Source organism: Theobroma cacao, chromosome 2 (assembly GCF_053813885.1).
Source record: "Theobroma cacao isolate CCN51 chromosome 2, ASM5381388v1, whole genome shotgun sequence".
NCBI classification, from domain to species: Eukaryota; Viridiplantae; Streptophyta; class Magnoliopsida; order Malvales; family Malvaceae; genus Theobroma; species Theobroma cacao.
The window spans coordinates 15,893,244-15,920,670 of NC_142640.1; the positions used below are offsets into that span (position 1 = coordinate 15,893,244).

Genomic DNA, 27,427 nt, shown 5'->3' on the forward strand with positions numbered 1-27,427 from the left:
CTAACACAACTTAATCTTATTCTGTCACGACCCGGAACTCCCCATCGGGCCCGTGATAACCGCCGCGAGGCCTCGACAGACATTCTTCACCCCGAATGCCGATTGAAACCCCGCAAGGCTTAGCATCAACTTTCGCATCTCCCCGGTGAGCAACAATTATTAAATCTCGCATTTCAAAAAAATCATAAGTCATTTTCAAATAAGAACAATAAAATATTATTCTCTGGCTCACAGGGGTATTTTCGTAATTTTTCGTCAAAAATCTCAAAACTTGCTAAAAATGTAGTAGGTAAGCAGAAAATATATATTTAATGATTTAAAAACAATTAAGCATCTAAAACGTTCATTTGAAAGCAAATTGTTGACAACTAGTACTATTCAAAAATAATAAATAAAATATTCTATTTTCTCATAAAATAAATTTTTATAGAAATATTCGTAAATAATTTTTTGCACATGAAAGTAAAGTAAAAATTGTATGGATAGAAATATAGATAACCAAAATATAAGTTTTGATCTGCAATGACACGTGGGCTCCAATTGACTAAGAGGATGTAAGACTGTGAACTCTTACTTTCTATAATGCAGTTCCGAGCTTAGTTCTCGTCCTACTTGACTATCTACAAACTGTCCTGAGCCTGAAAAATGTATAGGAAGAAGGGGTGAGGATTTTATAATCCCAGTGAGTAAACAGATACCATCTAAAGTATCTAAAGCCGAGTAAATGGAGACAATTAAAACAAGTCATCATACTGTAATTTCATTACCTTTCAGTTCATTTCAACCAAATAAAATCAATCCATATAAATCAAGTGATCAACTTGGCTTATGAATTTCTTAAAACTTTGGCTCGTGCCAAAACTCATACTCGGTGATACCTTGCGCAGGGCATCCAACCGAGTCCGCCAAGGCTGTTAATATTTTTAGTTTGAGAAAATACAGCCGTTCCTTGGCGTTGGCTGAGTTTCCCTTCACGTGGTGGTTTGGCATGAAGTGAACCCTAAGCTTTACCTCAAGAGATACCCTACGCGCCTCTCCGTTCGAGGTAACAATATAATGGAGTTTACCGTGCCCCTCTAATAGGCTGGTCCACGGAACCCCCTCTGCAGTAAATAATTAATATATAATCCATCAATCAATAAAATTCATTCTAGCATGACATGGCAATTTATGGCAACCTAGCCTCTCAAGGCTGAATACACAGTATAAATAATTCTAACACCAAAATCAGTTTAGCCATTCATGCTCATTTATTATCATAAGCCATTCAATTCAAAACCATAAATTTGCAACACAAGTAGGCAGTCTCCAATTACTCTATTTCAAAACCAGTATTCAATTTTTTAGAAAATTTATAAAATCATTTTATAAAATCACAATTTCTCTTAAAGCATAATAATTTACCATTTAAACCCATTTTTCATAAAATCACACAGCTGTATAAAACTACTATAGATAATTAAGACGATAATAAGTTTACTCACAGTATTAGGAGTAGAAATACTCCTATTTTCCGCCCTTGGGTGTAGTCTCTTACCCGAAACAATTGACTCACCACCTATCCATAATCTATGACACAAAATTCAATAAATTGTGTCAATTTATCATAAATTATTTCAGGCTCTTATCCATGCGTATGCACTAGATAGGATTTGAAATGTTTAAACAATCGCTTAATTGCGGTGTCCGACCTAACTCGCCTATACACGGTGTAAAGTCCTAAAATCCCCAATTCGACTCCAATTCCATCCATTTCAATTTCAATTATCCAATTATATCCACAATACCTCAATGACTGTGAATTTGGTCCAATTTATCAGTTCGGACTATAAATTACGCTTTTACCCCTAGTGGGTAAAAATTTCAATTTATTGCACCGAAAATTCCCATTTAATTTCCAACCTCATAATTCATCATTTTTCCACCCAATTCTCTTAAAATAAAGTGAACCTCATCCTCACATACCAATGGCTAGATTCGGCCTAGGGAAATTCATGGAGAAGATAAATATTTTTCTTGTTGTTTTACTCATAAACATGCTACACTAACACTAAACACTAACATAGCTCAAAATCAAATTTATCTAACAACTTTCTCTCTCTATACCCATATGACCAGAATTGAAATCATCCTCAAATCACATGATTCAACCATGAAAAATGATGGGAAATGCATGGGAAAGGTAAAGCACAAGACAATTTTAAGAAATGTTACCTTTTTTCACTGGATTTTTGAATTTCCACCTATTTTCCCTTTAAATTTCTTGGCTAGGGTTTTATTTTCTCCTTTCTCTCTCTTGTTTCTTGCTTGGCCGAATGTTGAAGAAGAAGAATGGGTGGGCTGATTTTTTTTTATGCCTTTTTATTGTTTAATGAAATAATATTATTTTATTCATATTTTAAATATTTTATTAATTCATTTTTTTTCTAGCCATCCACTTGTCCTACTTTTTCCACCATGCATTCCCTTTGACTTATCCAAGTCTTAAGTGAAATTTCCAGATTTTTCCAAAGTTTTGGTGGAGCAAATTTTTCAAAATTACACTTTTGCCCACGAACTTTTCAAAAATTACATTTTTGCCCCAAAAATTGAAAATTTGCCATAATGCATAATTTGCACTCCTCATACTTATTTCACACTCCAAATAATTAAATTTGATCAAAATCCTTTCAAAAATTAAATTTTCGATTTCAGATGGCAAAATTACCATTTTACCCTTTTACTCCAAATTATACTGAAATTAAAATTTTTCACTTCTAAACTTCAAATCTTACTCCAATAAGTCAAATGGGGCCAAAAATCTTTTCTAAAAATTTCCATTTTGTCCCCAGGTGGCAAATGACCATTTTACCCCTAGATAACGAAAATTTTGGTTTGACTCCAAATTCATCCTTGAACTCCAAATCACCATATTAAACCATTCTTGGACTTTAAAATTCTTAATTTCATCGTAAATTCTCTATTTGATTTAGTTTGAGGTTTAACTCAACTTTGTTGTACCTTTAGATACAATACCGACTTTTGTAAATTTTTTTTCGGGACTCTTTTAGCATGCAAACATGCTATCCATCACATGTATGTCATGACAAATATTTTTATAGAGTCGGGCTTGTCATCTTCTCCCCCACTTGGATCAACCATATGATCCTTCTTCATGACTAATTTCGACATCCGGCTAAATATTAATATTTAAAAAAAAATTTATCTTGTCTCCTTGATACGTGAAATACCTTATTATGCCTCACTTGACTTCCGAATCGCCTTTTATCTCACAAATTCTCCTCTGATACAATTATTATTATTTTATTGTTATTTTCTCACTTGCAAAATATTTTATCGTAAACTACTCCTTTCGTCTTTTATCACTTTTAAACATTTTAATTGACCTCAATTTGCATTCAATCAACTTTATTTATCACCATATCAAAGTATGGGGTATTTCATATTCAAACAACCAAATTTAAATTTACTGAAAACTAAAACTAATAACAAGAATGGCAATTTAAAATATAAAAATCAATCAAACAAAGTCTAGAACCATAATATCCTCTCAATACTTCATTTGAATCTCTTCTACTCTCTTTTTACTTATTAGATAGCTGGGTTGTTAACCTAAAGTTTGAATAGATTTATAAGTCTCTTTCAATGTTTTTATAAAATATCTTTCTTAACTAATCTATTATATTCCTATGCGAATTGTAATTAAAAAAGACTCATTAAGCTTAGAGTTTAAATTATGGCTACATACAACATTAAGTGTATTTCTACCCTATGCGCAAATCAGATCAATCATCTCATATAATTGAAATTGAACATAACCTATTTCATCCAAGGCTTACATTAAAATTACTTTTCCAAGTTTCATTTAGATTACTCTATTTATCTAATTGTGACCAAGCAATCAAACGCATTAATCACATGATTAAAATAACAACTCAAACACTATCAATCATAAACAAGAAAAGTATTAAAAATTCAAACTACACGTTGGGTTCAATTGCAATTCTAGATAAGAAATTTAGTTCCTCATAATTACTAAAAACATCATCAAAACAAGTTTAACCATTAACACAAAATAAGGAAAGTATAAAAAGAACTAAAAAAGAAAAGAAAACTAAGATTTGTCAAGTCTTCGATCTTTAATTTTTAAGAGTTTTTCCTCGCTTTCTTGCTTACTTGACGCTCTTTTTTTTTCAGAGAAAATCTATATTAATTGTGTCTTTTAATTACTTTAAACGTGCCTTTAAATAAGCTCCAAAAAGACTTAATTTGAGTTAAATCTGGAATCAGAATGTCCTAGATATCGCGTCAATGCCATAGCCACACTTTTCTGGTATTACGACACCCAAGTTTTCAGGTTTTGGATGTTGCAACCTCAATTCTTTATCGCCATGGTGCCCAACTTTTTGTCTCTTCGTACACTTTACTACATTCGATCAACTTGGGACGCAAATTTTCTCCTCGATCTAGGTCGAATTAGGCAAAGTGACAAACATAAAAGTTGTAGTCCTGTCTCTTGGCGTTCCAATGGCTCAAGAATCACATCAATTGGGCTTCTAAAATGAGAGTTATGCTCAAAATATAGAAACATGTATGAGAAAAGCACTTGGCCATTCATGCACTCTTCTTCACCAATTGAAGTTGTTTTAATTGCACACCTACAAGAGCATATTCAATAATGAAATAACTAAAAGCAATTTAACATAAAACTAAAATAAAACAACTTAAATTAAAACAACTCATCATGATTTAAACTAAACTAGAAAAACAACTATAAAAACCTAATTTCAAACCTAAATATCAAGAACTTAGCCAATTTAATACTCAAAATGTAACCAAATAACTCTATGAAATAGAGTTCTCACACCCCTAAACTTTAGATTTTGCTAGTCCTCAAGCAAAAATAGAAGCGAAAACTTAAACAAAAATGAAAGCAATAGTAAATGACGAAAACACTTAAATAATGAAAACAATTACATAAAGATGACAATTACTTAGAGATAAGTTGCATGAAGTCAATAATATCTCATAATTTCCTCAAAAATTATCTCAAAATCTCAACTCAAGGTGAAACATAGATATCATTCAAGTCCATGATTCAATTCAAATGCAAGCGCATTCTCAAACGGATTTTCATGTGTGTGAGTGATCTTTTCACAAAGAATATCATGCAATCCGAATAAGTTTATGCTCATGCAAAATTCGACTTAGTACAAAACCCCTATAGATTTGTTTTTCATCCCTCTTTCCACTAATATAGACTAATACTAAGTCAAGGATCCTTAGGACTTTAATTAGCTTGTAATGAATGACTAGAGTCAAATAGGATATTATTTGGCTCAAACCACCTTTAGCACATCAATCATTCTAAGACCTTTTTAGAGCTCTAATTATACTCCAAATAATTTTCTTTACTTGATTTCAACTTTTTCTTTTGTCCAATACTTTATTCTTTTTCGTTTCTTTTTTTTTATCACCATTCTACACCTTCAAACTTATTTCTTTTTAATCTAGATAGTGGGGTGAATACTAAGCATATTTGAACTTTTCAACAACTCCACTTTCTACCTTATTCAACATCTAGCTCAATTCACTTCTTAAAACAATTAACATACATAGGAGTGAGGGATGCAAAATTAGAAATTTATTATAGGCTAAGCTAAATAAAATAGGTGTTTGACAAAGAATAGATAATATTAGGCTCAACAAGGTATACTAGGGATAAAAATATATAAAGGTAGGTAGGCTCAAAAGGCTCAAGTGGTCCAAAAATGGCCTAATTCATTTCCTTAACTAAATATTATCTAAGATTTCACCTAGAGAGAGAATCAAACAAATTCTAAAATTCATGACATAACCAAAATTCTACATCAACATGAATCATCTCTAAACATGCACAACAATTCTAAGCAAACGATCAAGTGCTCAATATATGGAAATCTCATCCTAATGATAATACTTAACACAAGAATTTCACACAAAATTAAACAATATCCATATTTACCAAAAGCCAAAGACAACAAGATAACTAGATTCTCATAATTGGAATGGGAAAATCATTAGAAAAGACACAAAATCACTTAAGTTATCAATGAAATAGGCTTTTAAAAACTAAACATAAATGAAAAGGAAATTGAAATAATCATGCAAATGAAATTAACTTAAGACATAAATGAAAAATATGGTACCTTGCCCCAAACTTAAATTGAATATCGTCCTCAATGTTTAAAATAGAAATAGAAAAAGAAAAAGATAAGTAAAACTCCCCTAACAATGGTAGCAATGTAGAAAGAGCTTTAATCTTTTTCTTTGTCCTCATCATTATCTCTGAAGTTGTCAGGAGAATCCTTGAGGTGATAAAAATCTAAATAAGAAAAAGAATAAAAACAAATTGATAGCGAAAATCTAAATAAATAAAAAAAATAATTTCAAAGCAAAAAAGAGTAAGTGTCACGATCCGATACTCCCTTCGAGCCCGTGACAACCGCCTCGATGTCTCGATAGACATTCATTACCTGGTATGTCAACCAAAGCCTCGCAAGGCTCTTGCATCAATTTTACGTCTCCCCTGTGAGAAATAGTTACTAAATATCATGTTTTAAGGGAATATAAACTATTTTTAAATCAAAACAAACAAAAAGTAATTTTTGCCACACAAGGGTATTTTGGTCATTTTTACCCAAAATTTTTGAAACCTGGTGAAAATACAGCATACGATCGAAAAATATACATTTCTTATCTAAAAATAATTTTAGTAATCTAAATCATCCATTTAAAATGAAATTATGGCTAATCAAACTAAATAAAAATATTAAATAAAATATTCCATTTTCTTATAAAACAATATTTATAGAATCCTGCATAAACAATTTTTATAGCGTAAGAGCAAAATAAATTCATATATATAATAGCACACTAAACCAGGTATACAAAAATATTCTATAACGACATGTGGGCCCCAATATAACCAAAAATATACAAGACTGTAGACCTTCGATTTCTAAGGATGCAATCCAAAAGTAACCCTCGACAAAATCGAATGTCTACAGACTGTCCTGAGCCTGAATTGGTAAAAAGAAAGGGTGAGTTTTTATAAACCCAGTGAGTAAGCAAAGTTCATCTACAACATCTAAAGCCGAGTAAATGGAGACAGTCAAATCATCCCATCATAATATAATTCATAACATTCCAAAACTCATTTCAATTCATATAAAACAATTACATTTCATTAAAATAATCAACAAGGCTTATGATTCTCTTAAAAACTTGGCTTGTGCCAAAATTCATACTCGGGGACACCTTGGCCCGTGCATCCAACCGAGTCCGCCAAGGATGTTAAAACGACATATACCCATAAAACATGTTTTTACTTTTAAAATATAGTCATTCCTTGGCGTTGGCTGAGTTTCATCTTCACGTGGTGGTTCAGCGTGAAGTGAACTCTAAACTTACCTTAGGAGATACCCTCCGCGCCTCTCGTACTAAGGTAAAATATAACGGGATTTACCGTGCCCCTCTAATAGGCTGGTCCATGAAAACCCACCCACTACAGTAAGCTAATCAAATAACCCACCAAATCAATAAAAATTTCAACAGCATGACATAGCTAATATAATATTACTTAGCCTGTCAAGGTAAAACAAAACAGTTTATATAATCCACAAACCACAAATTTAGCCATTCATGCCATCACACTGTCATAAGCCATCAATTCAAACCATATATATATATATATATATATATATATATATATATATATATATATATATATATATATATATATATATGTATATAGATAACACAAGTATATAGTCTCCACTTACTCAATTTCCAAAATCATCATATATATATATATAGATAACACAAGTATATAGTCTCCACTTACTCAATTTTCAAAATCATCATTGAATTGCAAAACAATTTATAAATATCATTCATTTAACCATCACTTAACTTATAAAACATAAAAATCTACGGTTTAAATTCATTATTCTTTAAAATCATAAAAACGAGTATAAACTACTTTAAATAGTTAAGATGAACATTTGATTACTCACAATAACGGGAGTTTGGAGTACTCCTATTCTTAGTCCTCAGATACGATATCTTTACCCTAATAAGAGGGCTCACCACCTATACATAATACACGACATGTAATTCAATATATTTGTGCCAAATTGTTATAAAAATATTTCAGGCTCTATATGAATGCATGAAATTGAATGAGAATTGTTCGAATAATCACTTAAAAACGGTATTCTACGTTGGTTCAATTATGATCGAATTGAATTTGTATTCGACCTAACTCGAACTATACACTGTGGAATTAACCAAAACATCCGATTCAACTTTAAATATATTCATTACATTTTCAATATTCTAAATACACCAAAGTACCTCAATGAGCTTGATTATGACTTAATTCATCATAATCGAAATTCATTCCGATTTCGAACTAACGTGCTAATCAGTGTTAACACAGTCCAATAAATTCATCTACATCATTAAGAATCAAATCCATCATCAACATGTCATCTATAAAATTTTGGCAAAGATGGTTGTTGAAGGGCATGTGATTTTCTTGCTTGTTTTTCATGCCAAACATCATCAAACAACTAAAAACACTAAGATATCATGAAATCTAGCAAAATCCACCATCAAAACCTCTCTCCCTATGTTCGGCCAACAAGTATTCCCTCATGGAAACTTGTGTTTCATCCATAGAAAATGAAAAAGAAAGCATGGGAAAGGTAGATCTTAAGCTAAAATTGAAAAATCTTACTTTTGATTGCTTTGTTCTTTGAAATTCAACAAATTTCTCTTGAATTTTCCTCTCTAGGGTTTGTTTCTATTCTTTTCTCTTTATTCTTTGCTTTGGTTGGCCATGAAGAGTGAATGGGAGAGTTTATAAAGAAAATTATAAAAATATTAAAGCTTGACATGTGTCACCATGTGATTGGTCCATGGTTAAAACTTAACAATTAAGCATTTTCTCACCACCACATGTAATCTCTTTGTCACAACCCAGAACCTCCCTTGGGCCCATGACAACCGTCACGATGTCTCAATTGATACTCAATACTCGGAATACCAATCGAAACCACGCAAAGCTTACATATCAGTTTTAAACAATTTCCAGTCATTTTCGGGTCAAGTAAATCAAAAGACAAAAATATAGTATTTTTATATAAAACAATATTTATAGAAACACGTGTAAGTAAAATAAATTCATACATATAATAATTTACAAAGTTATAATGTACAATAATAATTATAATGACAAGTGGCCCCTAAGTACACCAAGTATTGGTGATAGTAACCTACTGTCTGTGAGATAGAGGGGTCAACTGGAATCCTCGACAAAATCGGTATCTACAAGCTACCACAGGCCTGAAATATTTGGAAAGGAGGTGGGTGAGATTTTTCAATCCCAATGAGTAAACAGACATTACCATAAATATCTAAAGGCGAGTAACATGGAGGCAAGTTTAAACAACAAATTACAAACCATTTCATAAGGTTTTCAATTTATTCCTTAAACCATAAAATATTTGTAATTTACCAAAATAGTTGTTAAGGCTTATGACTTTTATTAAAACAAGGCTCAAGCCAAAATTAATCCTCGGGGATACCTTGGCTGAGGTATCTAACCGAGTCCGCCAAGGTTGTTAAGATATTTACATGTGAAACACATTTTTTATTTTTAAAACAAGCCGTTCCTTGGCGTTAGCCGAGTTACACATTCCCGTGAGGGTTCGACGTGAAGTGAACTCTAACACTACCTCGGGAGTTACCCTCCTCGCCTTTACTACCGGAGTAACTATATAACCGGGTTTACCGTGCCCCTCTAATAGGCAGTCCACGGAAACCCGTCACTGCAGTGACTAAACCCACCAATTTTAATAAAATTTCGACAGTATAACGTGACTTTTATTTATTTACCCAACCTGCATAGTAAAAGACAACTTACATAAATTTCCAATGCAATTATAACATATAGCCACATATACTCATATATCATAAGTCATTCATAGGAAAATATATATTTTAAAATAATTGGCAGCCTCCAATTACTCAATTTCATAATCAACACAATGCATTTTTATTTGTCACATTTATTTCTAAAACATCAAAAATCTCATTTTAATCTCATTTTCATTTCATAAAATCCATGAAGAGCATTTAAAAATAAACTCTAGATAATTTACAATAATAATAGGTTTACTCACCGTTTGTACAAATTAAATACTTTCTAGGTGCCTCGATCACTGTTCGTCGAGTATGACTTCCTTGCCTGTACCAGAAGGCTCTCTTCCTAAACACATTGTAAAAATTTCACAATTTACCACATTGATGTTAAATCGCTATATAATTGACTTAAATCCTATACTAATGAGTGGTATGAAATGCAATAGCCTAAAACGGCTTAAACGCGATATTAACCTATTTTTGGCACTTTACCCGATAAATTGCTAACGCGCTCCATTTTAGCTCTAAATTGTCCCATTTTCTCTGCAACATTTCTAACCATTAAATATCAGCCAATAACTCACTAAAATCACCAAAATCAGCTCACTTTCCTCCTTGGAAAATTTGGCCAAAAATGGGACATTTACTCGGTTAATTTTTCACTTTGTTTTTCTATCACATTTAACCATTTTTCATCATTTTCTCTTCATTTCTCTTAGAATAAAAATCAGTTCATCATCATTGTAGATCAATGCATATTCAGCCAAGGGTGGGTATTGTGAAATTTTCATGCTTTCTTGCTCAATTTGATTTCTATACACATTTAACTAACTAAAATTATCAATTTAACTAAAAATCAAAACATAAAAATTTCAAATTCCTCCCTCTTGAATTTCGTCTAGCCCTTGATATCACTTTTTGATCTCTCTCCTCAAGCATGCTAAATGGAAACAAAGGCATAAGAAAGGTAGAAATCAAGTTAAATTCGAAAAATCTTGCCGTTAGACACGTAAACTGTCGAAAAACGCGATTTCCCCTTTGAATTTTCTAGTTTTCCTTTGTTTTTCTCTTTTCTTCCTTTCTCCTCTATTTTCTCTCTTGTTCTTTCCTTATGGCCTGCCAGCACTTAATATGGGGTTTAAATGGGCTGACTTTTTATTAAAATAATATTAAATCATTAAAAAGTGTCATGTGTCACTTTCCCATTGGCCCATTTTTAAAATTTCATCCATTTGTTTCCAAATTTTCACCATTCACTTGTCCCACATATCCATAGCTTAGACAAAATTCTCAGACTTATCCAAAGTCTTGGTGGAGTGATTTTTGAAATTTACACTTTTGCCCCCGTAAAAGTGAAAAATTACATTTTTACCCAAAAAACTAAAAAATTGCCCATAGACCTATTTTTCATCCCTTATACTCATACCATTCCCCAATTTGTCAAATTTGATCTAAATTCTCTCAAAATCTTAAATTTTGTCCGCAGATGGCAAAATTACGATTTTGCCCCTAAACATCAAAATTTCTAATTTTACCCCAAATGAACCCTCGAACTCCGAACAATCATTTTTAGTCATTTCTGGACTGTAAAATATTAAATTTCATCCTACGATTCCTATTTGAACTAGTTCGAGTTTAAATCAACTCAAGTGTACCGTTAGGTACAATATCGGGTTTCGTCTATTCTTAGGACTTTCCTAACGTAATAACATGCTACTCAGTGCATGTATGTCTGACATGTGTTTATAGGGTCGGATTTTACACTTTTAATTATCTAAAGTATAAAATAATAATAGATGAAATTCATGGGCTTGACAAATGTTATGGTGGTGTAAAATTCTAAAAATTCCAATTACGTCCTTATGGACACGTAAAATGACTATTTTGCCCTTATATTCGAAAAAATATCAAAATTAAAATTTATAATTTCTTAAATTCAAATCATGCTCCAATTAGTCAAACTTGGTCAAAAATTTCATCCAACATTCCCATTTTGCCCTCGGGTGGCAAAATGACCATTTTACCCCTACGTTATGAAAATTTCTAATTTGACTCCAAATTAATCCTTAAACTCTGAATCACCATATTAAGACATTCTAAGGTTCAATAACTCTCAAATATATCCTAAAATCTCTATTCAAACTAGTTCAAGATTTTAATCGACTTAATTGTACCACTAGGTATGATACCGACTTTTAACGATTTTGTGAGGCATCCCAGTATGTAGATATGCTATCAAGTACATGAATGACATGACAAATATATTATAGAGCTGGGCTTGACAGTAAGACTTTTAAAAGCTTAGGTTGCCTCCCAATAAGTGCTTCTTTATAGCCAAGAACTTGACTATGACACTCTTTTCTGCACAACTTCATCCATGAAATAAGGGTTGAGGCTGTGAGACCTCAACCTTTATAGGCTTGTAACTAAGCAGAGAAGCCATAACACGGGCTAGGGGTAGTTTTGTCATTTCCTCTAATAAGCTCTCAAAAGAAATTTTTATTATATTTTAAGGTCTAAATAGGCATAAGATCTCATAAATGATGTGTAATGATGAAAACACGAAGAAAACTAAAAGTTTTAATAATTTTCATAGTAGGGGCAAAATGGTCATTTTTCACCTCAGGTAAAAGTTTTTAAGTTTTCATGAACCCGAACATTTCTAGACCATTATGGACCTTGTCTTATTGTCAAAAGAGTAAAAGATTGCATAAAGGATTGGAAGAGAACAAGCTAATTTGTGGAGGGCATTTTCGTAATTTAAGTGAAGTGGATAAGCATGGGCTATAAATATCTTGTTCTTCCAGCAGCTTCTTCATTCTTCAGCAGCTTTTCTCTTTCTTCTTCTTCCATCTCATGTTGCTCCCATCCTCTATGGAAGCTTGATATGAAACTTTCATAACTTTCTCTCTCTAGCTCTAATTTTCATACCTTTGTGCCCTTTTGACTAAAACCCTTGTGCTCTTTCACTTTCTCACTTTAAAATCCTTGAAAAATCTCACTTCCATACTTTCTCTCACTAGCTAGGTGTTTAGAGAGAGAAAGAGAAAGAAAGCCCCTATAATAGCTTGGGAATTGTTGGAAACAATTTCAAGGTTACAAAGCTATTAAGGTGAGTAGTAAACTAAAATTGATTTTAGTGTTGAGAATGATTAGTGTTTAGATTTGGGGGTGAATTAGTAGTTGGGGTTGTTCATTCATTTTAGAGTGATTAGGGTAGTGAGAATAGATAGCCATTTAAATGGCCATTGAAGCTAGCTAAGAAAAAGCTTTTAGAATTTATAAGTGTGTGGCTTGAATTCATGGTGATGCTAATGTGATAATAGGTTCCAACGAAGCCCCATCGCCCCATTTGGACAATTAGAGAAGTAGAGTCAACAAAAGGTTCAACAAGATATCAGTGACTGAACTTGCATTTCAAAAATAGTTTTGGGAATGTGAATGATTTATTCAATCTTTCTTAAAAACGAGTGCCTTGGGAACAAGCCTTTGATAAATTGTCTCTATGTGTGACATGTGGCTGTTATGGATTGTTGTATTACTACATTATGTTGATATATATATATGAATAATGTTGTGTAATGATATTGACCCGGCTATGTGCGAGTAGGAGTGTGCATAAGCCGATGCTGACCCGGCTATGTGCGAATGGGAGTGCGCATAAGCCGATATTGACCCGGCTATGTGCGAGTGGGAGTGCACATAAGCCGATGCATATGAGCTGATGATGATGGGAAGGTGTGCATGATGATTGATATTTATATATATATATATATATACATATATGGTATATGGTTGTAATGCAAAATGTGAGAATTTGACTGGTTGAATTTTGGGAATTTATATGTGTTTCATGTTGTTTTGTTAACACAGCAGGATGGCTTTTTCTTAAGGGGAATGGAATTTTTTTACTGGTGCCATGTTTCTCGCTGCAGCGAGAAACTCTTGGGTTTTGAGGGGTAATGTTGGCCGAAATCTCGCTGCAGCGAGAATGTTACTATAGCTTCTCGTTGCAGCGAGAAACTTTCTGTTTTGAGACCAAAAATTTCACTGCAGCGAGATTCAATCTCACTACAGTGAAAAACTTTCTGTTTTGCTCCTCATTTGGTTCGATTGCTACCCTATTTTCCATTTCTTTGATACCATAATTGAGCATGGACTTCCAACATTAAGGAATAAATGAATTAAGTTTAAAATGAGGAGGTTTGGTGAGAAACCCTCGGCTAGTTAAGAAACCCTCGGTTAGTTGATAATTTAAGTCAAGTGTCGCTGCAGCAAAAATTCATTCTCTGCAGCGAGAATGCCTTTCCGCTGCAGCGAGGACCCGTCATTTATTTGACCTGATTCGCACGAATGCTACTAAAGTTTTCACTCTTCAAATCCTTTGTTGAGCATGGACCCTTTTCATAAAGTGATTTACTCATGTGGGGTTTACATGATGGGTTTTAATAAGAACTAAAACAAATTGCATTGTTTTGAAAAATGAATGCATCATGATTTCGTTAAACATTCCTTATGGTATGCTTGTTCCCTTTCTTGTTCACTCACTAGGTTTATACTCACCATTTTCAACTTCATGTTTTCATATCATGAGGCAGCTGGTAACTAGGTCGAAGTGTCTTCATATATTTGACCCTTAGTAGGTGTCTCGGCATTCAGTAGCTGCACATTCGTCTGAGTCTCTCCGTTGGAAGTCAAGTACTCTTTTGTTGTGTATAGACAAACCAATGTAAATTATTAAATTATGTTTAGATAATATATGTATTCTTTGATTGGTATGCCACTATGAGATGGCAATGTTTAGTATTATTTTGATTCAAAGTTAGAAAATGTGACTTAGCAACTTTTAATGGAATGGTGAAAAGGTTATATTAATAGGCTTGCTTGGGCTTAATGGACTACGTCCATTGGGCCCATGCGCCAGTCATGGCCCGAAATTTGGGTCGTGACAGAGACGTAGTCCATTAACCATGAATGCTCCAGTAGCCTTACTGTCAATCTTTATTATACCACATGGATATACGTTAACCACTTTGAAAGGACCCAACCATTTTGATTTGCATTTCCATGAAAAAAGCTTGAAGCATGAATTAGAAAGTAACACTTGTTGTCCAACCTCAAAACTTGTTGCTGTAGGATATTCCTTGTCAGAATCCTCCAGAGCCAACTCATCAACCGAATCCACTCTATAGCAACTATTTGTATAAAGATACTTAGTTACATTGAACAAATTAAACACTACTTTCTCTTCTCCAACTTTGAAAGTTATCTTGCCATTCTTCACATCTATGATTGCTCTTGCTATAGCTAAGAATGGTAGTCTCCAAATAAGAGAAATTTCAAACATCCTCTTCCATCTCAAGCATAATAAAGTCTATCGGAATGTAGACCTTCCTAATTTTTACCAAAACATCCTCTATAATCCCTATGAGATACTTGATTAATCTATTTGCTAATTGCAAGGTAACTGTTGTAAGTTGTATCTCCTTAAGTCCAAGGTTCCTGGCAACAGACAAAGCCATGAGTGAAACACTAGAATCCAAATCACATAACTTTAGAAAATTTAATCTTACCAATAGTATAAGGAATAGAAAAACTCCCTAGATCCTTAAGCTTTAGTGGAAGCTTACTTTGGATTATAGCACTGCACTCCTCAATAAGTGCAACTATCTCAAAATTTTCAAATTTTCTTTTTTTGGACATGATATCTTTAAGGAACTTGACATAAGAAGATATTTGTGCCAAAGCATTTGTAAAAGGAATATTAATGTGAAGTTGCTTGAAGACATTCAATAACATCTCAAATTGCTTGTTCAATTTCTTTTGCTTCAACGCTAAAGGAAAAGAGACGGGAGGCACATATAGCCTGACTTGTGGTGGTATGGATACTTCTTCCCCTTACTTAACTCCATCAACCTGAACTTGATTGCTAAAAGTATCCTTTTGATCAACTTTATCTTTATCATCTAGCACATTCTTGTTTTTACCTCAATAAGTTGTTTACCACTCCTCAAAGTAATTGCATTGCATTGGTCCTTTCCTTCTCTTTTGGGATTGGTTTCAGTGTCACTTATTATAGCTCTTTGTGGCCGGTTGTTGATGGCTTTGGTAAGTTGACCCAATTATGTTTCTAAAGTTCGGAGTGACGCCACTTGACTTTGAATGATGGGATTATTCTTTTCCATGCACTGCATAAACATCTCTTCCACAAAAAGCTTCTTTTAAGGCATTAGAGCTTAAGCTTATGGTGGAAATCCAAGAGGAAAGTTTGGCTTAGGTGCTAATGAAGATTCTTGGTTGTTTCTCCAAGAGAAATTATGATGATTTCTCCAATGAGGATTGTAGTTGTTGGAATAAGGATTACTTTGCTATTTATTAAAATTCTCGACAAACTGTACAAATTCAGCCTTAATAGGACACTAATCACTAGAATGCCTATTTCCACATAACTCACATATTACAAAAGAACTCTGAATAGCATGGACACTCCGTGTATCAATGTTCTTAGTAAGAGTAGCCATTTGCACTGTGAAGGCATTAATTGCATCAAGATTATGAATACCAGTAACTTTTTCTTAACCCAATCTCTCAAATGGCCATTAGTAATTGTTGGAAGCCATCTCTTCCAATAAATCATATACCTTATCAATAGATTTTGACATCAGTGCCCCTTCAGCTGCAACATCAATGGTGGTTTTAATTAGACTTAGTAAACCACTATAGAAAGTTTGTACTTGCAACCATTTAGGTAACCTATGGTGAGGACATCTTCTAAGTAAATCCTTATACCTCTCTCAAGCCTCATATAGTGATTTCGAATCAGATTGCATAAAAGAGGTGATATCATTCCGCATCTTTGCTGACTTAGTTGGTGGAAAAAACTTAGCCAAGAATTTCAAAGCTAAATTATCCTAAGTACTAATGAACCCAACTGGAAGCAAATTCAATCAACACTTTGCCTTGTCACTTAGTGAAAATGGGAAGAGTTTCAATTTAATGGCATCATAAAAAATGCCATTGGTCTTGAATGCATCGCAAATCTTTAGGAAATTCACAATATGTGCATTAGGATCATCATTCAACAATCTCCCAAATTGAACTAAAGTTTGAACATCTCCATGATTGTTGACTTAACCTCAAAGTTATTGGCTGGGATGGTAGGCCTATAGATGCTAGAATGAAGGCCTTGTATGAGAGGTACAACATATTTTTGCAATGACTTAATCTCTTCTTGTTAATCAACCTTTGTGTCGCGATGAGTCAAAGCTTGTAGATTCTCCCTCTGAAGTCTATGAAAAGTTTTCTCAATTTTCGGATCAAAAGGAATAATTTCCAAATCTCTAACTCTTCGCATATAATAACCAAAAATACCTAAAAATAAAGAAAAAGAAAAGTTTGAAGTAAGACTAAGATTGCTTGGTGTTATTATTAACAAAAATTATGGAAACAACTCCTCGGCAAGGATGCCAAAAACTTGTTATGGGATTTACCATGTAAGGCCACATATCATTAACAAGTAATATTAAGGAAAGTAGACTATCAATCCCACGAGGAAAATTTTTCCTAAGTACTAAAATTAACATAATTTATTCTTATTTAAACAACCAAATTTAAATATACTAAAAACTAAAAATAATAACAAGAATAACAATTTAAACTATAAAAATCAATCAAACAAAATCTAGAACCACAATATCCCTTCAACACTTCATTTGAATATCTTTTACTCTCTCTTTACTTATTAGATAGCTGTGTTGTTAACTTAGAGTTTTAATGTATTTATAAATATCTTCCGATGTTCTTATAAAAATATCTTTCTTAACCAATCTACTATATTCCTATGCAAATTGTAATTAAGAAGGATTCATTAAGCTTAGACTTTAAATTATGTCTACATATAACATGCAAATGTATTCTTACCCTACACGCTAATCATATCAATCATCTCATGCAATTGAAATTGAATATTTGCTATTTTATCTAAGGCTTACACTAAAATTACTTTTCCAAGTTTCATTTAGGTTACTTTATCTATCTAATTGATGGCCAGGTAATCAGACACATTAATCACAAGACTGAAATAAACAACTCAAACACTATCAATCATAAGCAAGATATAACATTAAAAATTCAAACTACATGTTAGGTTCAATTACAATTCTAGATAAGAAATTTAGTTCCTCATAACTACTAAAAACATTATCCAAAAAAGTTTAACCATCAATACAAAACATGGAAAGTATAAACAGAATGAAAGAAGAAAAGAAAACTAAGAGTCATTAGGTCTTCGATCTTCGATCTGCAAGAGTTTTTCCTCGCTTTCTTGCTTAATGGCTTTTTTTCTTCAAAGAAAATCTATCTTAATTGTGTCTTTCAATTACTTTAAAAGTGCCTTTAAATAAGCTCTAAAAAGACCTAATTTGAATCAAATCTAGAATTAGAATGTTTAAGGTATTGTGTCGGCATTACAACCCCACTTTTCTAGCACTGCAACACCCAACCTTTTGGGTTTTGGCCACTACGGCCTTAATTCTTTGGCGCTGCACTTTTTGTTTCCAAGTATGCTCTATTGCACATGATCAACTTGTGACATGAAATTTCTCCTTAATCTGAGCTAAATTGGATAAAGTGGGAAACATAAAAGCTGTAGATCTATCTCTTATCTTTCCAATGGTTTAAGAATCACATCAATCGAACTTATAGAATGAGAGTTATGTTCAAAATACCGAAATATGTATGAGAAAAATACTTGGCCATTCATGCACTTTTCTTCACTAGTTGAAGCCATTTTAATTGCACACCTATAAAAGAATAAAACTAAATCAATATTAAACTAAACTAAAAGTAATTTAACATAAAACTAAAATAAAATAACTTAAATTAAAACAACTCATCATGATTTAAACTAGACTAAGAAAAATAACTAAAAACACCTTATTACAAACCTAAATATAAAAAACTTAGCCAATTTAATACTCAAAATGTAATTAAATAACTCTATGAAATGGAGTTATTAGAAATAAAAAAGAAATATGGAAAAAAAAGTAACCAATCCGAAGGCACCTCAACAAAACAACTACATAGAGAAAAAAAATGAAAGAGTTGACTGCTGACCATTAAACAAAACATCAAACTCCAACAATAACACCTAATTTCTTGAAGACCTATAAATACAAATTCATTAAAAAATGTACGAAAAATAGAACAGAAACATAAAAAAATCTATAAAGAGAAAAAAGAATGAAAGAATCGATCGAACAAAACAAACATGCAAGAAAGAGAACAAAACCAAACAACCCAAAAAATCCACTAGAATGAAAAAGAAAGAGCTGACACAACCCAAAATGCAAAGAACATAGTGAAAAGCCAAGAAAAATCCAATGAATTCAACCTATGTTTACACGAAATAACCTAAAAACCTCAATGCCGTCAAGAAGTAAACAAGGCAAACAACTCAAAACATCAAGAAAACCTAGAGAGAAAGAGAAAAATGAAAAAAAAGAAAACCCAAGGGACCATTCAAGAAAGAGGTAAGACAGAACCCCACAAAGAACTCTTAAAAAAAATGAAATTCCCAAAACACCCCTTGATATTGTCCAAAAAACCTAAAATGCCTATAGGTTTGCCCAAATTACCAAAGCACAATGACTTCCTCTTTAAAACCTTCAATTGCCTTCCATTCACCAACCAATTTACAATGCTAGGTTTCACATTCTAAAGGACCTTTGAAGGTTAAAATCATTGTACTTTAGTTATTATTTTTTTTTGAATTCATCAATAATGATTAAATATATTAGTAAGTACGTGATGAAATGTTAATGAAAATATATTTGTTATAATCATTTGAAATTACTTAATTAATCAATTAACATGTTTGAAATTATAAATATCATAATATTTATCAAATATTATAAAATTCAAAATCAATAAATCTTAATTATCAAAAACATATTACTATGTATATGGATTAATAAACGAGTTTTAGCCATGTACTAAACATGTCCACCCGATATGTGAGTATGATTAAATAAATAGATAATAAACAGACCAAGATTAATATGGATGAATGATAATACGATTAATTAATTATGTCTTAAATGAGTCTAAAATGATTAAACTGATTTCATATGATTAATATACAAAATACGATTATCTTAAAGCTAAATCCATTTAAATTCATGTTGTATTATTGTATTATATACAAAGTTGTCAAGTCTAATTTAAACCCTGAAAATTTAATGTGATGTACCATTTCTTGTGCACATAGTGATGCATATATCCATTGTTAATTCTAGCCAAATTCCTAAAAGAATAAAAACATATTTAAGAACTTCTGACGTTATATTTTTCTTTTCTTTAACCAAAAAAAAAAAGTAATTCAAAGATTTGAATGAGCAAATGCAATGGAATGCACCTACTTATTTCAAGTGATGTTTATTTTAAATAATAACTTTTCACATTTCGGTTTGCTTATGTGTATTAAGAAAGTATAATGCTCAAATAACCTTATAAACTATTCAAGAAAATTTAAATAAATTTTTATTCTTTTATTACGATCAATAAAGTCCCTATTACTTTTATTTTAAGTTAAATAAACTTTTATAATTAATTATTGACTAATTGTCATTAATCAAAATATCAATTGTTATTTTCTATCTACATAATATTGATATGACGTTAATGTGAAAGGTGAAAAATACCACATAGTCATATTATTGTGTAAAATTAACATGTTATGTCATTATTGTTTATGATATTTCAATATGTCAAATTATCATCAATTATAATATATTATTATGTCATGTCAACGTCACATAGTATAGAATGATAAATGACATTTTGAATCATTAGTTATAAAAGATTTATTGGATTCAAAATAAAAGTATAAGAACTTAATTGGTTCAAAATAAAAATATAAGAACTTAATTGAACGTAATAAAAGTATAAAGACTTATTAAAATTTTTTAAATAATTTAAAATTTTTTAGATAATATGCCTATTAAAATTATCCTTATTTTGTTAAAAAATAATCCTTATACAAACTTTACGGAAAACGAAAACAAAATAACAAAGAAAAAAAAACGAAAGGAGGAAAAAATCAATGGAAGGATAAATTCGTAATTATCTAAACAGAACAATGGTGGAATATTCGTTTTGACAATCAAGGTTGCTCTTTTCGTGATTTAACAAAAAGTCAAGGGCCTTTATCGAATTAACCAACAAACGTAGCAAATAGTATTACTGTCAGATAGGTTTGTTGCGTTGCTCACTAATTAACCATAGTCCTGGATTCCCAGTTTCCCGTCAGTAAAACCCCAGCGGAACCACGCCAGAAAGACTCCAGAAACCCTACAATAAATAAGAAAATACTAATACTACTTTATAAAAAAAAAGAGATTTATTTCTTCTTCTACAATCTTTTTGTCTCATGTTACTTTAGCAGTCTCTGCAAGCCCGTATATACGCTCACAACGTTCGAATATACGTTCCAACCGTAGACCGCCATGGCTCTTCCTCTTGGCAAGTTAACTATCCTCGTCGGTGCAGGTCCGTAGAATCTTCGCTCTCCTCCGATTTTTCCACTTTTTGTTTTTTCGCTTAAGAATCAGATGTTGTTTGGATTTTACCTAATATGATTTTGTCCTAAATCGATTTTTTTTTTGTTTGGGTGAGTGAAACTAGATTTTGGATTTTAGGTAAATCCTGGATTTGGAGTAGGGTTTAGTTGTTGGGACTTATGTTATCTGGTTCTTTGATTGGTTGTGGAATTCGTAGGAATGTGTGCTAGTTTGGTGCTGCGTTGGCAATTGATTAGGATTTTAGAGGAGTTTAGGGTTGAGTTTGCGGGGGGCGAGGTGTTGTGGTTCAGCTGGCACCTTGCAATGCTTTGATTTAATGCTTGTTTAGATAGTGTATCGGCGACCAAGGTCATAGCTGTGGGACTGGAGCTGGAATGGAAATACAGAATGTTGTTTTAGCTATCAGAAGATGGTCCATTTGAAGGATGTTGTTAGAAACACAAAGGATCACTGTAAATTATGCTGGCTAATGGGCTGGAGCGATATTCAATGGAAGTTTAAGTTTGCCTAATATGAAGCTATTTTGTATATAGCTTATAGCAATGACCTTGCTAATCCTATTGTGTGAAGGATATGAGGGGTGAGAAAAGGTGATCCTATTCTGATCTAGGATAGTAAGCTCATGGGCTTGATCATTACTTCACTGTTAAGAAAATAAAGAAGGCTTGCATTGCCAAGTTTATCTTTGATGTAGCTTTTCTTTGTGGGTTTCAAACCGAATCATGGGATTGATGATTATGTTCAAACATAGAGTGTTAATCTTTGAACATATTATTTTAATGTTGATTCCCCTTTGGAGGAGTAATGTGGCTACCAATTTGGCTATGCCTCAGCCATTAGAAAGAATTGCTTTTCTAACCAAAGTAGCTTCTGTTTGTCTTTTAGGTATTGTTGGCTCAATTATTGCAAAAGAAGGGCACATGCCAAATGTTTCTGATTTTGTCTCTGGTGCTTTCAAGGTATTTTTTTTCCCGCTTTTCTGAGCCATGACTAAAAGCAAAGACTTTCTTTTTTTTTTCTTTTTTTTTTGTGTCCCTTAAAATATGGGAATTTGATACGACGGTGCATTTACTTGCTTGCTGACTTAGTAGCAATTTGTCTTCTGCTGCAGCTTGTTTTTCGGCAACTTAAACATGATGATTCTACTCCATCTATAAACAAGCCACGCAATGATTATTTGATGGCTCAGGTTTGTATTTGATCTTCTATCTCCATTATGAGTGCTGAATTAAAATCTAATTATCTGGTATAATGGCAATTGTTTCTGATATTTGGAACTATTTCTGCTTGTTTGACTGTTATGGGTTCTTGATCATTGTAAATAAAAATTTGAGACTTTTTTTCTTAAGTGATGGCAGTAGGTTGCATATGCTTAAAGATTAATTTCTTGTGACATTTTGAAATAGTGGTAATTAAGGAGTTGGTGGCTGCATGACAATTATAACTATAAATTTTTATAGTCACTTAAATCCTGAAAAAATGTTAGCATGTGATCTGACAAATTTGCAGATTAAGTTTGTGCGCATTATTTGATTTTACTGTATATTTTCATGTTTCTGTTACTTTCTCGAGCAATATATATGTGTTAAGTAGTCGTCAACCTTTTAGTGTGGTTATTGTTTCAGTAATGATGGCTCCCTTTCATCTTGATAAGCTTGTGTAGTTAAATTTGTATAATTATATAATGTTCAAACCTGTTTACTTTTACAGGTTAACAGCCTAAGGCAGGAGCTGCAAATCTTGGCGTCAAACAGACCAATTACAATTGTAACTGGACGTGGAACAGGTTATGGTTGTTTACATTCTTTGACATTTGTGGGGAAAAAATTTGATGCTGTCCATCTTGCTCTATATGACACACATTCTAACTATAATTTTTGGTAAAATTATGCCAATTTGTATTACAATATGCACAAGTGTTATGGATATAAGGATCCCTTTTCTTAATTAGCTACCAATACTTTCTTTCTTTCTTTTCTGACACACACATCAGTTTTCATGATACTGTTTTCTTACTTTTCTTATTTATTTTGTAGACATGATAACTTGCCCATTCCTGAGCATTAATTTGGAATGTTTTTGCCTGCAGGTACTAGCAAATACGGCATAATCATTGTTATCGTAGTAGTTGGATATGGTTATGTTTGGTGGAAGGTAATGATATTTTATTCTTTTGAGTGTATGAATGTGTGTAGGTTATACATGAAACAAATTAAGATGGTTGAATTTTTCTGATAATTGAGCCACATAATTTGATTTGACAAATTATTTGTCAGCAGTGAAGTTTTTCACTTTAAGAGTGCAAAATATTTTCCAGAGAACTGTCGGAAGTACTTGGTAGATAAATATGTAAATGCACGGTTTAGATTATTAATTTCTTGTTATTTCAGTTTAGTGATTAGTAAATTGTATATTTTAGAAGACACAAGCAGGAATTGCTGCTCCACCCATATTTCCACCTGCCTCCTGAACACAAAATGTTTCTCCTCAGTTCTGCAAATGTGATGCCATAGCTTACTTGTATATTATTTGTTTCAAAAGTTTTTCTTTAGTCTTAACTAGAGTTGTAATCTTATATTCTTGGAATGGTTTCAGGGCTGGAGAGTTCCTGATATGATGTTTGCAACAAGGCGTAGCTTATCTGATGCGCGTGATGCCATAGCCAAGCAGCTTGAAAGTGTTTACTCGTCAATCTCGGCAAGTCTTTCTTTTACTGGCATAACTTTTTTTTTTTTTAATTTTATATGATATGATAGACTGCCTAAATCCCTGAACGGCCACACTGTATGGAAGTTTTAAGAAATGAGCTACGTGTTTTTGGGTTTTATATTTCATGTCAGTGTTTTATCTAGTAAATTGACTGAACTCTCCTTTGTTCCTCTTCCTTTTTTAACTCTTTCTTGTTCCCTTTCAGACTACCAGACGACATCTATCCTCAAGGATTGATGGTGTGGATAATCATCTGGATGAAATTGCAGATATTACTGCTTCCACACAAGATGAGGTGAGATTGAAGACTGTAGTAGGAACTTAAGGTTTCTTTGTTATTCACTGATATTGGTTGAGTTGTATAGGCTTCTCTGCTACAAGATAAATCAAAGATGCTCAACAGCAATGTTCAATCTGTTCGTTATGTAGTTCAAACTCTGGTAGGCATTTTTTAGGAATTGATTTTCTACATTTTGCTGTGGTTGTTGGTATACTTTCTGGATGTGAAACTAAGACTACCTTCTGTTTCTTTGTTTTTTTTTGGTTTTGATGTGGGGGGTGGGGGTGGTTGTCTCAGGAAAGTAAGATTAACAGAATTGAAGGGAAACAGGTATTTCTTAACAATATAAATATACAGTGTGATGTTCAAGTGATTTCTTTTTATTGCTTTTGTTAATTTGTATGGTTTTTTATCATTTACATAGGATATCACAAATGAAGGACTAAACTGGTTGTGTGATTTTGCCCATACCATGGAACAGAATAGATCCACTGATCGTATTCAGGTGTGTTTTTTCCTATTATGTTACATATCTGATATGCAATGTACTACATGTTTTCCACTATATCTCTCTTTCATTGGGGTCTATTTGTCAAGAATTCACTTTGCTTATCAATGGATTGTGGTACTTTGCACAAAACCAAACCATGAGAAGATGATTATTCTTCTTTTGAATCACTGTTGATCAGAATTATTGTTCTCCTGTTGTGTTTTCTAGAGCCTCGTACTTTAGATGCTTGCTTTCAACTTGTTTGCTATGCTGCTGTTTCATCTTGCTGGCTGTTCTTTCAATCTTGCAGGCTTCACCAGCTAGTTCTTCCATGCCAGCTCTTGAAGCACCAATGAAAACACCATCAAGGGTTAGATTTTATCTCTGTTTAATGCATGATCTGATGATGATTACTAGCTTGGAAACTAAATAATGAAGCTCTGGGGCTATGTGGGACATGCATTTTAAGGGGAGAATTTGGAGACTGGTGCCTTTGGACCTTTTTAACTTTTTCTATTATTCAATTAGTTTCAATTCCATCAACCAAATATGGGTCTGTTTTTTTTTTTTTTTTTTTTTCGCTCAAACAAATATGGGTCAGTCTGTATCAGGTTTGCAGTCCTCTTTTGTTTCTGATCAGACTGAGAAAGTGGACATGCATATTTCATGTTGGATGCATTGCTTATTTTCCTTGTCCAATTTGTTTGAATGATTTTAAAATTTAGTTCGTGATTCCATATGCTGAAGATAATAAGCAAGTGATTGAAACTGCCTGTTATGTGTTTTGATAAGTCTTTTCTTTGTGTTTAAGCAGACTGGGTCTTTACCTCCCATTTTACCAGCAGAATCGTCGTCTCCTTCTGATTCAAATGGAACTCATGAGGTTAGTTGTTACAGAGTCCTGAATTCAAATTAAAAGAACAGAAAATTACTTAAAAATAGTTTTGGAAAAGGAAGGGGAAGGGTGGTAAAAGAAAGAAAGGATGAAGGATTGGGGATTCTGTTTTCTGGCGTTTCTTATATCATTACTCAACCACAAGGCACAAAATTTATCAATTTTTACAGTAGATTGTTAATGATTTTGGTCATGTTTATCTTGCATGCATGGAGAAGTTTGGTTCCACGGGATTATTTATTTTATTTTATTTTTGTTACTCTGTTTGAGACTTATTTGTTTAGCCAACTTGGTCCTCAGAACCAACATAAAGAAGAAATAATGTTTTCAATCCAAATACTTGGTCCAAAACATTTTGTCCCTTTTTATTAAGACCCTTCTCTTTGATTTGACTTCTGGGTTTCTGGCAGGTTAAGAGATCTCCAAGAAATGCTGTCTCTACCTCAGGCCTCAAGGTTAGCCTTTTTGTGTCCTCTCTCTCTAACAGTTGGTTTCTCCTGTTATTTTTGCAAATGCATCCTTTTGGTCTCAATGGTTACATATCTGGTTTCAGGAAGTAGGTGCATCACGTAGCCATGAGCTTGCCAATGGGAGTTGCACTTCAGAAGACAATACTAATGGGTCTTCAAGTTCTGGTTTATTTGGGACGATGTTTCCAGGTGGGAATGCTTCTTTTCTCACAAGAACATGCAGTGCGAGAAATGCTGTGCCACAACAGATGCGATCAAGTAGGCAGCAATCATAAAGATCTTACATTTAAAAAAATTTAAATTTATGCTTGATTATAATTTTATGTTCAGGAGAACTGTTCTCAAGGGTGTCGTAGTCCCTCCAATAGAGATTATAGGGTAGTGCCCAAGCCAAAAGTTAAATTGGAGTGGGTGCTGAATTTTGTAGAGATGATGATTGTGATCAGGGGTAATATAATTCTTTTCAGGTGTTCAATGCTCACTGTTAGAAGTTGGAAGTTCCTTTTTTCTTTTTGATATGTATGAGCAGTAGGTTCCGGATGGGGAACTGGAAAGAGATATATATATATCTGTGAGCCAAAAGAGATCATTGAGCTAGTCGATTAGATTATTCGCTCAGCTAATTTCTGCTTCCCTGGGGATAAAAGAAAACTCTTCTATTATAAAATGCTTATAATTGGAAGTTCTGCCCTGTATATTGATTCTTATTTTTATGTTGTTTACAGTCTTAGTATATGCGGTCACATGAATGATGATTTATTTTCATCTCATTTAAAAAAAAAAAAAAATGGTTTCAACTTTTTTGTCTTTGGAGGGGCGCGTGGGTGGAGAGGATTCTATAATATTATGCAACAGTCATAAACAAGCAATTGACCTTTTCATTAAATTAAAGAGGAAAAAACTCCGTACGTGTTCAGGTAGTATAGTGTGTATATTTATTTATATGGAGCTTGTTCTTGATTGTTTTTCAAGGAAAATTAATTACAAAAACTATTATAAAAATATTGGGAAAAACACAGCAAAGGAGATAAAAAG

The 27,427-nt window shown here is 32.7% G+C and overlaps 1 protein-coding gene across 1 annotated transcript; it reads left to right on the top strand.

Annotated features, from left to right (window-relative positions):
• The first annotated feature begins 21,332 nt into the window (after positions 1–21,332).
• Positions 21,333–26,873, top strand: LOC18608944 (uncharacterized). Its single transcript, XM_018115130.2, has 14 exons — positions 21,333–21,516; positions 22,434–22,507; positions 22,660–22,737; positions 23,259–23,334; positions 23,638–23,702; positions 24,144–24,245; positions 24,463–24,552; positions 24,623–24,697; positions 24,835–24,867; positions 24,962–25,042; positions 25,338–25,397; positions 25,842–25,910; positions 26,333–26,377; positions 26,476–26,873. Exons 1-14 carry the CDS (start codon positions 21,474–21,476, stop codon positions 26,665–26,667), a joined length of 1,083 nt encoding a protein of 360 aa, XP_017970619.2. The 5' UTR covers positions 21,333–21,473; the 3' UTR covers positions 26,668–26,873.
• The last annotated feature ends 554 nt before the right edge of the window (positions 26,874–27,427 follow it).